This window comes from Mus musculus, chromosome 4 (genome assembly GCF_000001635.26).
Source record: "Mus musculus strain C57BL/6J chromosome 4, GRCm38.p6 C57BL/6J".
Taxonomy (NCBI): domain Eukaryota; kingdom Metazoa; phylum Chordata; class Mammalia; order Rodentia; family Muridae; genus Mus; species Mus musculus.
The window spans coordinates 46545941-46561860 of NC_000070.6; the positions used below are offsets into that span (position 1 = coordinate 46545941).

General features: G+C 50.3%; 1 protein-coding gene across 3 annotated transcripts in view; it reads right to left on the reverse strand.

Moving 5' to 3' along the window:
• Nucleotides 1–15920, reverse strand: part of Coro2a (coronin, actin binding protein 2A) — a 64993-nt gene that overhangs the window by 9004 nt on the left and 40069 nt on the right. For all 3 annotated transcript variants that reach the window (NM_001164804.1, NM_178893.4, XM_011249899.3), the window contains 3 exons: nt 5389–5505; nt 2828–2977; nt 709–888 (listed from right to left, as the gene is read on the reverse strand). In NM_001164804.1, the coding sequence (NP_001158276.1) occupies nt 709–888; nt 2828–2977; nt 5389–5505 (447 nt within the window). The remainder of the gene's footprint in view (nt 1–708; nt 889–2827; nt 2978–5388; nt 5506–15920) is intronic.

A 15920-nucleotide genomic window follows, 5' to 3' on the forward strand; every position in this document is an offset into this window, starting at 1 on the left:
TTTAAAGATTTATTTATTAATTTTATATACACGAGTGCACTGTCGCTGTCTTCAGGCACACCAGAAGAAGGCACCAGATCCCATTACAGATGGTTGTGAGCCACCATGTGGTTGCTGGGAATTGAACTCAGGACCTCTGGAAGAGCAGTCAGAGCTCTTAACGGCTGAGCCATCTCTCCAGCCCTCTGCTCTTCTCTTGATACAGAGCCTTATGATGTAGCCCAGGCTGGCCTTGAACCCTTACTCCTCCTGTCTCAAGATTATAATATGTGCCACCATACCCTGCTGCATCTTGATCACTTGGCCCTGAGTGTGCACTGGCACTTACATTGTCCTATTTAACTTCAATGAGGAAGGCTGAGTGGTCCACTGCCACTTTGGAGCAGAGGCTCAGAAAGCAGAAAGTATTGGCCTAAGGTGGTTCCTGACCCCTGGCAAGTGACAGAGATGAGGCACATGGCCAGCTCTGAGGTCAGGACAGGTTCACAGTCCACCTCTCTACACAGGCTAGTCATTTCCTTTCTCTGGCCTTAGTTTCCTCATCTGTAGAGTGGACACAGCATATCTCCACATCCCCACCCCCACCCCCCGGCCCTGTGATGCTGAGGCCAGTTAGGGAGGCTGCCTCCAGAGGCTGAGCCCAGCTGTTGACAATGCTGTCTGTCACCCCATTCTCAAAGCAGACCCAAACTTTTGCCCAGCACAAACCTGGAGGACAATCCCTAGTCGGGGGTCAACAATCCGAATCTTGCGGTCCTTACAGGTGGTGGCCAGCAGGCTGCCGTTGGTGTTAAAGGACATGGAGAGGATCACATCTTGGTGACAGTTGATTGTCTTCACTGGCCCAGCAATGACAGAATCCTTTGTGTCCAGGTTCCACACCATCACCTGCTCAGCAGAGTGCTAGCTCTGAGCACAGTGGCCACTCCTCCCAGCCCCCACAGACACACAACAGCAGGCAGCAGCCGGTGAAATACTGTATTCCCAGGAGGGACGATGCAGCTGGCAGCCAGGGCACTCGTGAGGGGTGTGGCCGAGGCTGTATGCACAGGGGGACCCTGCTGGGAGTCAGGCTGTCTAGTAGAAGAAAACCCACCCACCACCAGCCTTTGCCAGCCTTTGAGCAACAAAGTGGTTATGTTGGGAGGACCTGGGGCGTGAGGTTTTGTCAGAAGTAGCACACCTCACTTTTTGTTCATAACCAGGGATGCCAAAGAAGCCCATAGCCACAGCCTAAGGTGTGAGTGGCACTTCCAGAGATCTAGCCACACTCACATCCCCCAATAAACAAGCGTTTCTGACCAGAATCTTCCAACAGCGTCTGCCTCTCTTGGATCTGAGAGGTTCCTGAGGTGCCTCTGCAAATCCCAACAGAGTCAGCAGAGAAGAACTGGAAAACCATTTGTACTGGCTGGTTTTTCGTGTCAGCTTGACACTAGCTGGAGTTATCAGAGAAAGAGGAGCCTCCCTTGAGGAAATGCCTCCATGAGATCCAGCTGTAAGGCATTTTCTTAATTAGTAATCAAAGGGGGAGGGCCTAGCCCATTGTGGGTGGTGCCATCCCTGAAAGCAAGCAAGCTGAGCAAGCCAGGGAAAGCAAGCCAGTAAGCAGCACCCTCCATGGGCTCTGCATCAGCTCCTGCCTCCAGGTTCCTGTCCTGTGTGAGTTCCTGTCATGACTTCCTTGGTGATGAACAGCAGTGTGGAAGTGTAAGCTCAATAAACTCTTTCCTCCCCAACTTGCTTCTTGGTCATGATGTTTTGTGCAGGAATAGAAACCCTGACTAAGACAAATTGGTACCAGGGACTGGGGTATTGCTGTGATAGGCCTGACCATGCTTTTGTTTGGAGGAGTGTGGGTTTTGGGACTTTGGAAAGCAGTGGAATGCTTTAAGTTGGGCTTAATGGGCCATCCTAATAGGAATGTGGGAGACTTTGTTGCTGAGTATGATTTGAACTGTTCAGATCTGGTCCAAAAGGTTTCAGTGGAGAAGAACTTCAGAATGTGGCCTAGAGACTGTTTTTGTGGCATCTTGGTGACTGCTTTTTGCCCTTGTCTGAAGAGTCTACCTGAGTCTAAGGTAAAGAGACTTACTTATATTAATTGCATTGACAAAGGAAGAGACTTTGTTCTCTGGTTAAGTCTCATGAAGAGCATTCTGAACAAGCCTAGCAAGCTTAGAAAGGAAAAATAGAAAATATGTGGTTCAGGTATGAAAGGGGACCAGGTAGTGAACGGGAACTGAATTCTATGTTCTAGAAGAGAACAGATGAAGGGAGTGGGGCCACCAACCCACTCTGTCTATACACTGGGGCTCAAGACACGAAGACCCAAGGAGAACCGGGGGACATTCCCATGTAGGTCAGAGAGGAGCTGCAACAGGCACTGAGTCTCCAGTGCTGGGAACGGTCAGTCTGGGCAGTAGGTGGAGGTGTGGGAGTGTCAGGTGGGCCCCACCCAATCCCCTGAGGCTCACTGCAGCCGACTAAAGTGTGTCCTGATCCTGTTACCTAGAACCTCAAATGGGGCTTCTCTGTCAACAAGGTCTTAACAGATGCAGTTAGTAGGCATGAGGTCACAACAGAGGAGGGAGGCTTCTCAATCGAAAAGTAGGTGAGAGGAAGCAAGAACACACGGAAGCACACGGCTGTGAGGTAAAGGCAGAGACTAGGGTGATGGAGAGGTGTGGAAGGGCACTTCCCCAGGCCTGTGCAAGCAAGTAGGCTGCCACCACTTTGCCTGAGCCTTTCCAGTCAACAGAGCGCTCAGAGAAGCTTCAAGAGGTGCCAGTGTGTGGTTTCCCAGGTACAGGAGCTGCAGACTCACCTTGTAGTCATAGCCAGCACTGAAGAGAATGTTGGCAGTTGTGGGGTGCCACTCCACCAGCCCCACCCTGCGAGCATGGCCGATCAGCTCCTTCCTGTAGGTTGTGAGGTTCCTTGTCAACAGTTGCTTGGGGATGTTCCAGATCTTAATCTGGAGGGGAGACACAGGCAGGAGTGTGAGCTGGGAGCATCTCCGGGCAGTTGCTATCGCAAACCACAGATTCGCTAGTGCCTGGCAGAAGGACCTTGGTGTTGCTCTCCGTTGCCGCCCCAGCCCAGTGGAGGCGAAGCTGGAGACTCCCTAAAGTCCTCCACTGAGCAGGGCTGACCTTGACTGGAAGGCAGGCCTCACTCTCAAACCTGCCCCAGGGACTTTGACCATCATGGTGACCTGAGCTGAGCAGGTCGGGTGGACTGACGATAGAAGGGGCTACATGGCAAAGGGTAAGGTCTCTGTCATGGAACCACAGGGAAAGCTGCCGTGGGGACATGGAGCCCAGGAAGTGCTGTGTACGCTCTTTATATTCTGCTGGGTTCTCAGCTGGTGTTCAGATCCTATCCCAAAGATAAGCAGATTTCCCACGAGGCTTTCCCTACAGTTCAGGGACCCTGGTTTTGGCTTTAACATCAGGCCATGAATGCTACTTGCTCTGTCTGTGGGTCTGGAGGGAGACAGGTTCTGGGCTTTTGGAGGGGAAGGTGTGTAAAGCAGGCGGTACTTACCTTATCCTGGGGAGGAGGAGGAGGAGGGAGCACTTTGTTATATGCACTGGGGTTATTCTCACCCAGCAGCACCCCCTCCCCCCCCAGTCATCCTGTTCCTTCCCCTCCCCCTTTCAGGAAGACCTGGAAAGGGTGGTTTACACCTGTGATCCCAACACTAGGGGTCTACAGTGGGAGAATTATACATTCAAGGGCAGCCTAGGGTACACCGTGAGACCCTGTCTCAAAATACCCCCCCCCATTAAAACAGTAATAACAAAACACCCCATTTCTAGCCCCCAAAATATCTTTTAGGGAATCTTCGGAGCAGGCCTTAAAGAGGGGGTTTGAGGAGGGCAGTCACGCTGCCCCGCCATGTCTGGCAGAAGCCTGAGGGTTTTGGAGACCAGTCAAGTTCTCAGACCTGACCACAATCTCTACGTGAAACTTTCTGCTCTGACACAAAGTCTTGCATACAACCCAGGCTGGCCTTGAACTTGAGATCTCCCTGCCTCAGCCTCCTGAGAGGTGGGATTCCAGGTGTGCACCACCACTCAGCCTTCTCAGTGTTCTCAGCCTCCCTCCCCCCCCCCCCCCCCCCCGCTTCCTTCCATAATGAAGTCTCTTTCTCCTTTTTGCCTCAGCTGTCAGGCAGCCCTGAGCTAAATTAGGAACTCTGCGGCTGCATCCCCGCATCACTGACATTTCTAGTGATCCCTCACTTCTGCCATGTGTGGTCGTCTCTCTCGAGGGAAGTGGCACAGTTGAGGGACAGAGAATAGGCTCTGAAGTCAGACAGGCCTCAGTCTGAAGCCAGTTCTGCGGCCTGTGCTGTGTAACGTTGGGAAAGTTGCTGTACCTTTCTGATCTCCAGCTTGTCTATGAAAACAGCCCACTCGGCAGGGCGCGGGGAAGACAGAGGGACAGCCAGAATACATCAGGGTGACAAGAAATGCTGACTGTGGCTTTTATCCGCACCCAGGTACATTTTCTTCATGTATGCAGTGTGTGTGCACGCGCACCCATTTGCCACTGGGTATACAGAGGTCTGAGGACAACTTGTCAGTTCTCTCTTGCCACCATGTGGGCCCGTGAGATCGAAATGAAGGTTGTCAGGCCTGGCAGGAAGTGCCCCACCTCCACCCACCACCCCTGAACTGTCTCTCAGGAGCATCCATACTTTAATTATTTGCTCGTGACTGGGCCCTTTGTTGTAAGTCACAACCACTGTGTCTTTGAAGTCGGTGCCAGAGGGATAAAAAAATAATACTGAACATTGTGCAGATAAAGTATGTGCTCCTGGCACGGGGCTGGAGATTAGGCTCACTGGGGGCTGGGTGGATCGAAGACGGCTCGGCTCTCAGCTTCTCAGGAGGTTGGAACAGGAGGATTGCTTGAATCTAGGAGTTTGACATCACCCCCAGTGACACAGAGAGTTGGGCTTGGTTGGCCTCTTGAGGGTGGTTTTGGGTCTATGTTCACATAAGCCCCTTCCTTGTCCCTCAACTCATTCACTGTGACATGATATGGCCTGATATTTCCTGGTCTCCTCACAGTGTGTCCAAACCCCCAAGGGTGGTGCTCCTCTAAGAACACTAGTCTCACTGGGTTTTCATGAGATGGGCAGACGCTATTACACACATTTTATAGGAGGGTAAACTAAGGCCCTTAGCAAGATGCCATGGATCCCAAGTCTCACACACCCACCATGTCGCCTCCAGCTCTCACTTCCTTCCTGTGACATCTCCTCAGCCTAGTGTTATGGAGACAAAGCCGGTACTGGCCTCTGATGGCAGCTTTGGGTGCCTGCCTTCCACCCTCCTCCCGGCATCCCTCTGCTCCGGACATATGGGCACTCACCGTGGCATCTTCAGAACAGGAGGCAATCTCAAAGTCATTGAAAGGATTCCATTTGATGTCCAAGACGTTCCCTCTGTGCCCACAGACTTTGGGGTAGTGAGGGTCCAACTTTCCCGTCTGGAAAACAGTGTCACAGGCAGGCATCAGGAGACTGTTGCAGCATCACAGGAGGGTGGTAGGATGGACCTTAGTGCCTCTCTCAGTCAGTCAGTCAGTCAGTCAGTCAGTCAGTCAGTTGTCAATCATCACAGAGGAGGCAGGAAACATAAGGGGGACGAGCTGGGGCAGCATACCTAACCATGCTGTGTGACCTTGGGGGAATCACTTCACCTTTCTGAACCTTCCCGTCCTCCTTGGCACAGGGGAGGATGTAATGGGTGACTGAGGACCATGGGAATGGTCTGTCTCTGCAGGTGCTCAGTCTGGGCCTTTTCCCTCCCATGCAGCTGTCAGAACTAATGTGCTTTTTCTGGAGAATGGCCTGAGATGTACCATGTGACTGACCCAGCAGGGACCTAGCTGTGTCATGGAAACATGGATCCACCTGAGACTCATTCATCGACATCCATAGCAGCACTGTCTATGACAACCAAAAAGATGAAGCCACCCATGTGCCCACCAAGGAACAGGTGGAAAACCCAATGCACAGCACAGTTATGCGGTAGAATATTACTCAGCTAGAAAAAAGGAACACGGTGAACGAATCTTGATGGCATTCGTCTAAGTGAAAGAAACAGGCATGACAAGCTACTTATCAACAGGTGAGCTGGCACACACCTGTGACCCCAGCACTGGAGAGGCCAGCTTGGACTTAAACATAAAATCAGATATTAGTTAGGCAGTGGTGGCATATGCCTACTGTCCCAGCAACTTAGGAGGCTGAGATAGGAGGGTCCCTTGGGTCCAAGGACTGAAAGGAAGCCTGAACAAAACAGTGGGATGGTCACACACGTGTGGGAAACAGGGTAGGGACTACACCTCAGAGGCAGAGCACCTGCCGGCACGCCGAAGGCCCTGGGCTCAGTCCTTACCACCACTGAGGAGGAAGAACGTGTATACACACACTCAACAAATGTGAGTTGTGTCATTTACTAATGATGTGTGGGGACATAGAAAAGGCTGCCATGCTCTATCAGATGGCTCTGCCTCCATTGTTGGAAGCAGCATCCCCCTGGACAGGACAGACAGGTCATGGCCCCTAGGCCTCCTGTAAGGGACTAGCCTTAGCTAGCAGCTCTTTGCCCAGCCTCCAGGATATTCAGTGCACTGTCCTCAGAGCCCACTGGGCTCCCCAGCCCACCACATATATATGCTGTGTCACTCAGGCTGGCCTTGAACTCCTGATCCCTCTAATGTCCACATTTCATAAGAAATGGGGTTACATGGCACTTACAGGTGTGCATCACAACTGGCTTTCAGGGTGAGGGTTTGAAAATTAAAATCCAACCACGCCATGTAGCTATATTCACTCTGCAAGCCCCTTCTTCAGGCTTGAACTGTAGCAATCTCTTCCTTGTAGGAACGCAAAGGGCTGAGACAGGAAGCGAGGAGCACAACAGGGAGAGCTGAGGTAAAGGCTCAGCAATAGTGACTATGCCCATGCCAGAAACTCTCTATCTCAAGGCTGAGAAAGGAGGAGGAGCGGGAGGAGGAGGAGGATAAGGAAGAAGAGGAAGAGGAGAAGCAGCAGCAGCACTAACAGCTGTAGTTGTGTGCAGACAATGGAAGCACAGCCTTCTTTTAATCATTTTCTTTCCTTTTCTTTTTCTTTCCTTTTCTTTTCTTTTTTTTTTTTTTTTTTTGAGATAGGATCTCTTATAGCCCAGGCTGGCCTTCAACTCATTATATAGCCAAGACTAGTTTTGTAATTTTTTAAAAGATGTAATATATATACATGAGAGTTCTATCTGTATGTACATCTGCATGCCAGAAGAAGGCATCAGATTCCATTACAGATGATTGTGAGCCACCATGTGGTTGCTGGGGATTGAACTCAGGACCTCTGGAAGAGCACCCGATGCTCTTAACCACTGAGCCATCTCTCCAACCCCTAGTTTTGTACTTTTAATCCTCGACTTTGCTTACTATGTGCTGGGGTTATAGGCGTGACCACACTATTGTTATTATTTTTTGAAAGCAATTTTCCATTTTTTTTGGGGGGGGGGAGCACAAAACAGAAAAGGCATTTATTTCTGTAATCCCAGTACTCGGGAGGCAGAGGCAGAAGGGCTGACCTTCCCTAGGCTGAACACAATCAGATCTACATATCAAGTTCCCCATCAGCCAGGACTATGAAGTGAGAACTCCCCTTAAACGATATGATCAGAACTACAAAATTTCTGAAAAGGTGGTCCTTCTAGGATTAGCGGAGAATTGGTTCTAGAGTTCAAAGCATGTTCAGGAGTGTAGGAATGGTGAGCACACAGGCCAGGCTTTCTAATGCTGTGCCTGTGGCAGGCATCACTAATGGATAACAATACTCTCAAGCAGGCTAGAGGAGGGATGCTCCCAAGGCCACTGGGACTCAGCGGAATAGAGCTGGGCCTCTGCCCAACAGATTGTAGTGAACCTCTGGTGGACTTCCTGTGCTCTGAGGAGTTCTCATCTTCTCTGAATTGCCCTGGCCCTGCTTCCTACATTCCTTCCCTTTTCTTGTACCATTTCCTGGGTCAAAGGGCATGGCAGTACAGAATCTTTTGCTGAAAGCCTGACTGCTCTGGGCCTTTATCTTTGTTCTCTGGCTCAGAGCCATGCCCTCATTTCTGCCCTGCAGGTTTCGCAGGAAATGCCAATTGTCAGGCAGGTCTTGGGCTAACCCTAGGCAAGCTGCCAAGAGGCCATTGACACCACACCCTCACCTCCTGTAGAGTCTGTTGCTTCAGGGCTAGGTTGACCATCAGAGCTAGGCTCCTCTGGGGCCCCCAGAGCAGAAGTCACATCAGCCCACTGTCTTCCCACTCAAGACCCAGGGCATTAGTGACATTAGTTGTCTGAAGCTATTGACTGGGCTGCTAAAAGCCTGTCCGGAGCGACATTTATAATTAGGAGGCCGCTTTTACCTTTTGGTCCATTAGATCAGCACTCAGCCAGGGAGGGGCTTCTGGTTTACTGGGACACAAAGCTTTAAGTCAAGGGTGACAGTGCTGCCTTTCTCAAACCCAAGCCAGGCTTGGCTGGTTACAGGCGCTGGCTGCCAAGCCTATATAGGACTACAAGCCAACAGGGGCTGCCCTGAGGCAGGCAGAGAGGGTAGGAAGTTAGGATCCCTACAAGGTACAATGAAGGGTGGGGGTGGGGCAGCTACAGATCTGGGTCTGGGGATGGGGAGAGCTGTATGGTGGGCCTGGGGAGCATTGCTCTCCCTACTATAAGAAAGGGAACTGCTTCAAGCTCCTCCCAATTGCAGAGTGGAGCCTGGGAGGCCTAGGTGGGAGGAGAACAGAGAAGTCACAAGGTATAGAGCAATTTAGCTGACTCCTGCTTCCTGGGGTCGAACCTCTGCTATCCCGAGTTCATTACTGTTCAAGCTGGGTCTCTGAGCTCGGCCCAGGGCCTTGGCTTCTTCCTCTACAGAATAGGGGAAGTGAAAAAATTCACTCACAGTGTGTGTGTGTGTGTGTGTGTGTGTGTGTGTGTGTGTGTGTGTAGCCATTTGCAGTAAGGGCTGAGAACGTGCCTGGGCATAAGGCTCTCCACACCAGCCTGCATCGATCCATCTGAAGCCATCGCAACTATCCATCTACAGCTTTGTAGGGTGCTGGGGAGGGAACCTGGGTGTCATACATGCTAAGCTGCCTTTACTACCACTGGGCTACACCCAAAACACACCCAACTTTAATTGTTGCTTGGTATGTTCCAAGGCCCAGGGATATACTTAGTGTGAGAACAAACTGTTCTAATGGTGGGGGTAAAGTCAAATACACACACAGACACATACACAGATAGACAGACAGACATACACACACACTTACCTACCAATATACACATGTACACATGTGCATACACACACACAAGCACATACATGCATATATGCAAATGTGTTCATACACACATGCATATACTCATGCATACATGCAAATATGTTCATACACACATGCATGTACTCATGCATACATGCACACAGAAGACACACAGGCAGGCATATGCATACACACACACACATATATATACACACACACATACATGCATACATACATAATACATACATACATGTATACACACACATATGGAAAGACAGATATGCACACAGATAAACACACATACATATACACACAGACCCACACACAAACATGTACTCAGGAACACAGACACAGACAGACAGACACACACACCCCTTCTTCCTACACCAGTTTAGGAACCCAGTGAACTGTCCTTTCCATTTCTTCTAGACCAGCACAGTTATGGCGATCATTTGGACTCTCAGGCCCTGGGCCCCTTTGATCTGGTTCCGCGCATCAGTGTCTCAGGGCCTACCTCCTGGGCTCTGTCTGCGTTCTCCTTTCTTCTACACCTCACCCAAAGTCCACATCCCTCGTACCCTGGGAGGCTCTGGTACAGCCACCCTTTCTGTTCCTGTTTGGAGGCCCCAGGCAGCTTCTGCCCACAACTTGCCGTTCCCCTTTGTACCCCAGCAGACTTCAGTTACCAAGGCTGCAGGGTAGGTTGTGAAACTCACCCTCTGGCCTTCTTCCAGAGGCTCACCTCTCCGTGCACAGGGGAGAGGCACCTTGCCTGAGGTGGCACCCTTTCTGGGCCTGACACTCTGGCAACACCTAGGACAGAAGGCTGTGCAAGCCGCAACCTCGCCTGCACTTTCCGTAGGGGCATCAGGGCTCTGTTGCTTTCACTCACCCTTGTGCCCACGCTTCTCTGGGCCTGGCTGCAACCTCTGAACCAGTGAGAAGCCAAGCATAGACAGCCAGTGCGTTGCACCAGTGGGGAGCAGGGTGTGTGTGGGGGATGAGAGTGTGGGGGTCTGGTGGGGGGTTAGGAGAAGATCAGGAGGCTTTCTAGCCATGCCCAGCTCCAGGCTTCTCATCTATAGCTCATCCAGCCCCAGCAACCCATCAGGAAAGGGGGTAATACTTCCTATAAGCAGACTAGTGTAGGTGAGGCTCCAGGATGCACAAATACCCCTACCATCTAAGGGGCTGCCGTGTGGCTGAGCTCTAGAATACAGGGCACTGTGGGTTCCCATCCCTTTCTCTGCCTTTAGAGTGTATTCAGAACTACTGGATGTGGCCAGGGGTGGTGGCATATGCCCGTAATCTCTGTCTTTGGGAGGCTGAGGCAAAGAAAAACACACACTTGATGTTAGCCTGGGCTACATAGGCTAGCCCTAAAGATAGATCCTGCCCTAAAGATAAAAGAAAAGGAAAAGAAAGGAAAGAAGAGGAAGCAGGCTGTCCAGGTAAATTTGTACTTCAGATCCTCAACAAAGGTGGCTCACACCTGTATCTGAAGCACTTGAAGTGGAGGCAGGAGGACTGCCTCCACTTCAAGGCCACCTGGGACTACATGGTGAGTTCTACTTTAGTTTGGCAGGGTATAATCATATCACCCACCCACCAAAAAGAAAGAGCTGCGAAAAGTCTAATTTGTTTTGTTTTAAAGATAAGGTCTTAATATGCAACCCAGGCTGACCTTAAACTCTGAGCAATCCTCCTGCCTCAGCCTCTGGACTGCTGGGATTCCAGGGGTGTGCCACCACACCTACCCTGCAGTTTCTGAGAACTTTACGTTCACAGCTACCTCCTGATCCAGCAGCTGTCTTCAGCACTCACCCAGGAAGTGACTACAGAGAGACAGCTTCACTCAGAACAGTCCTGGACTGGAATCAGTCAGACGCTCGGCTTGCTTGCTTGGTTGTGGGACATGGTCTCCCTGTGTCACCTGGGTTAGGGCTTCTCTTTCTGGTTCAGCTTCCCAAGTGCTGGGATTACAGGGGTGGACATTACTTTTAGACTGCCAAGAGGTGTGTGTGTGTGTGTGTGTGTGTGTGTGTGTGTGTGTGTCTGTGTGTGTGTGTAGGGTTTTGGCCCAATGCCTCCTGTATGATAGGAAAGAACTCTCCACCAGCTTCATCCCTACCTCCTACTAGGTAGCATTTAGTGGGTGAACGGCTAAATACCCATTTAAGACAGCAACCGAGGCAATAGAGAAAAACACAGGAAATTAAGGGCACATGAGAAAATAGTGAAACCCCTTCATGATCTAGTCAGCCAAGAGTCAAGAAATGTCAAAAGAAAAAAAAAGTATGAAGCCAAATTGCCTACAGAGATAATTCGAGTTTTCTGGAAAGCATCTCAAATAAGGATGTTAAAGTAACAAATGGAAAGAAAGGAAGAAAGAAAAAGAGAGAGAGGGAGGGGTGTGGTAGTATGTTCACACCTATAGTCTCTGCACTTGGGAGACAGAAGCAGGAGGCCATTCTGGTCTACACAGGGAGTTCCAGGTTATCTAGGGTTCAAGCCAAGCCAAGCCAAGCCAAACCAAACCAAACCAAACCAAACCAAACCAAACCAAACCGAACCGAACCAAACCAAACCAAACCGAACCAAACCAAACCAAACTGAACCAAACCAAGCCGAACCAAACCAAATCAAACCAAACTAAAAAAGCAACAAGCTGGGCATGGTGCACATCTTTAACCCTAGCCCTCGGCAGGCAGAGACAGGATCTTTGTGAGCCTGCCTGGTCTACATATGAGTTCCAGGACAGTCAGGTCTACACAGGGACCCTGTCTCAACACCTGGGAAAACAAAGCAGAACAAAACAAGACAGGAACAACCAGTGAACTCTGTGTATTTAGGGCCAGAATGTGTGTGGCCTTGAGTTTAATGTATCAGTGTTCTTTCATTTTTAAACAGTATACATGAGAATTTCATTTCCAAGAGAAAATTCTTTAAGAAAAATAAATTACCCAGCTCCTACATCTTACTTAGCTTTCAGCTACAAATTTAAGCTTCGCTTCAACTTTAAATCTTGCAAATTACATCCTTTGAGGGCTGTAATGGCCCAAGATCATATACCCGGCTGCTGTGAAGAGAGGCGAGGGTAGGTAACTTTCTCTGAAAAGCATGCACCCATTGTCAGGCCTGTCCTGTCTTCTGGTAAGCATCCAGCCTACATAGCTTACAAGCTCCCTAACTCTGCTTCTTCACTCTGCGGGAGAGGAAGGTCAGCCATCTCTGAGAAGAGGTCTCTGGGAGGGGGAAGGGAAGTCCTGAGGCTGCTTCTAAGTGGGCTGTGCCTCCCTCCGTGCCTCTGCTGACCCAGCAGCACCCTGGATGCGTGTCCAGAGAACCACACTCCTGAGTAAAGACAAGCACATTCAGATGCAGCTCACAGCCCCCCCCCCCCCCCCCCGGATGGATAGGCGCTAAAGGCTTCAAACGCAGAAGGCTGCAGAATTGATCCTCTTTACACAGCCTTAAAATGATAACAGCGATGAAATGAGGAAGAGATCGATGCTAGTCAGGGGTCAAGGAGGAAGTGGGGTGTCGAGGAATGACTGTGTCGGGAGGGGCAGGGAGAGGTCTGTGGGTGGCACGTATGCCCAATAGTGACCTGGACATCCTTATCAAGCTTGTGACACTGAACTGCAGTGCTATCGGCAGTGGGTAATCAGTAAAAAGGCACCCAGGATCCCACTGTATTATCTCATGCACACGCTTATGAATCTGCAAGTATCAAAAGTGACAAGTGCAAATGAGTGCTTGCTTCCAGGATCATAAGGGATGAGAGACCCACTTCCTTCACACACGTGCTGAGGCAGAATTCGGTGCACACACACACACACAGACACACACACACGCCAAAGTTCTGGGCACTGGAGAGATGGCTCAGCCATCTGAGCTGTTCTTCCTGAGGACCCAAGCAGTTCACAACTGTCTGTAACCCCAGTTCCAGGGTATCTGTCACCCTCACACAAACATACACGGAGTCAGTACATCAATGTAAATAAAAATTGAAGAATTTAAAAAGGAGTGTGTGTAGTTAGCCTGAAATACTCTAGATGGGTGTCAGAAGTGCTGGCAGCTCTGGGGTAGGCTGGGACTGCAGATGCCCTAGCTGCCCCTGAACCTTATCTTTATGGTCCCACAAAGGTGTGACTAGGCTCACAGGTGGCACTAGCAGTTGTGCCTGCGTTCATGGACGTCTGAGACTTGTCCTTGAGCTATGTGTGAGATTGCAAACAGCCCAAAGGCCGATAGGTGTGACGCTACACTCCTATAGTTCCAGCACATAGGAGGGTGGAGACAGCGGGCTCAGAGGGCAGGTCAGCGTGGGCTAGGAGGTCGTTTTAATTAAAGAAGAAAAAGAACGCAAAGGATTCATAAATCTTATCTAGGACCAGGCTGAGTTTCAGCTCCGGTGGCTTCCCAGACTTTCTGAGGCTCCAATCACCTTCCCCACAGTCTCAGCACGGCTCTGCCATGCTCCTGCTCGGGAGACGTGAACACCCCTCATGCCCAGGTCTTAGCTTCTGGTTCTGCTTCGCCTGGACACTTTCTTTAGAGTTGAAGCCATTGTCTAGGGGTATCTTCCCAAGAAGGCCTTCCTGGACCGTCCTGTGTGAAGCAGGCTTGTTCCCTAACCCATGTCATCCCTCATCACATGAACTTGATATCCATTGTCTGAACACGCCAGGATTCTCATCAGTAGGTTCACGCAAGGTAGAAAGAATCCGAGTAGGAAAAACCAGGAACCAACCAGTTCATTCTTTTTCCAACCCTGGGAATCAAACCCATGGCCTTGTGGACTCTCCTAGCCAGCCACATCCCCTGCCCTAATTAATTCCTTAATGAGTGAACAATGAAACTCGTTTGGTGGACAGAACCTTTCAGAGGTGGTCAGGGCTTGGGAGAAGGTTGTGGGAAGCGAGGAGCATCCGGGCCCCTCTACCTCTGACCTGTAGACAGTCTTCCAGCAGTGACCAGAAAGTCTCACTTTGACTCATTCTCCTCCAGCTCGTAAACCTTCGTCTCCTTAGAACGCATTTTTCCGTGTCTCGCCCTGGCAGTCAAGGCCCTTCTCAAACAGCCTGGTCTGCTTCTCCAGGGCTTTTCCCTGCCTCGCTTTCAAAGACTGCTCATGGGTTCCAGTCAGACTGTGGTTCGGATTGTTCCCTGAGGACCTCACAGCTCGGTCAGGCCCTTCCTTCTACCATGTAGAATCACAACTGCTTAGCAGCATAAACAATGGTTAAGTGATGTGTTCAGTCAGTGGAAATCTGTGAGTCAGCAAACCCGTACAGGAGTAAACAAAGCCTGAGCCTCTCCCACCATTTGAGGAGGAAGGAGCAGAAGCATTGAGAAGCCAGGGCACAGAGGCCCAAGCACAAAACAGGCCGTGCGGTGCATCTTAGGAAAGGACAATGAACTGGGCCTGTGAACAAGGGAGGTGGAGGCAGGAGGATGAGTTCAAGGTTCACTTTAGCTACAGAGTAGATCTCCATGAACATGGGACACGTTTCTGATTAATTCACATCACCTTCTACGACTCCTTCAGTAATGCTCTGTGATTTTCTCCTACGTCTGGCTTGTTCATTTATAGGAGTGTTTGTTATTATTGTTGTTCTTTTCTTTTCTTTTTTTTTTTTTTTTTTTTTTTTTTTTTTGGTTTGTTGAGACAGGGTTTCTCTGTGTAGCCCTGGCTGTCCTGGAACTCACTTTGTAGACCAGGCTGGCCTTGAACTCAGAAATCCGCCTGCCTCTGCCTCCCAAGTGCCGGGATTAAAGGCATGTGCCACCAACGACTGCCTGTTGGTTTGCTTTTTTGAGACAGGATCTCACTATGTAGCTCTGGCTGTCCTGGAACTCACTATGTAGATCATGTTGGCCTTAAACTCACAGAGGACCCACCTGCCTCTGCCATGCTAATACTGAGATCAAAGATATGCACTACCATGCCCACCTGCATCCTAGGTGCTCATCTGTAACCCCAGCACCTGCATCCTAGATGCTCATCTGTAACCCCAGTGCCTGTATCCTAGGTGCTCATTTGTAATCTCAGCACCTGCATCCTAGGTGCTCATCTGTAACCCCAGCACCTGCATCCTAGGTGCTCATCTGTAACCCCAGCACCTGCATCCTAGATGCTCATCTGTAACCCCAGCACCTGCATCCTAGGTGCTCATCTGTAACCCCAGCACCTGCATCCTAGGTGCTCATCTGTAACCCCAGTGCCTGCATCCTAGATGCTCATCTGTAACCTCAGCACCTGCATCCTAGATGCTCATCTGTAACCTCAGCACCTGCATCCTAGGTGCTCATCTGTAACCTCAGCACCTGCATCCTAGATGCTCATCTGTAACCTCAGCACCTGCATCCTAGGTGCTCATCTGTAACCTCAGCACCTGCATCCTAAGAGATCAGAGGAGAAGACAGAGAATCACCAGATGCTGGATGGCCAGCTAGCCTGGAGTAAGCTGCACAGTGCTAGAAACAATAATGAAGACCCTGCCTCACCTCAGGGGTGAGAACTGACTCCTGGAAGTTGCCCTTGGATTTCTACATTTGCATTGTGGC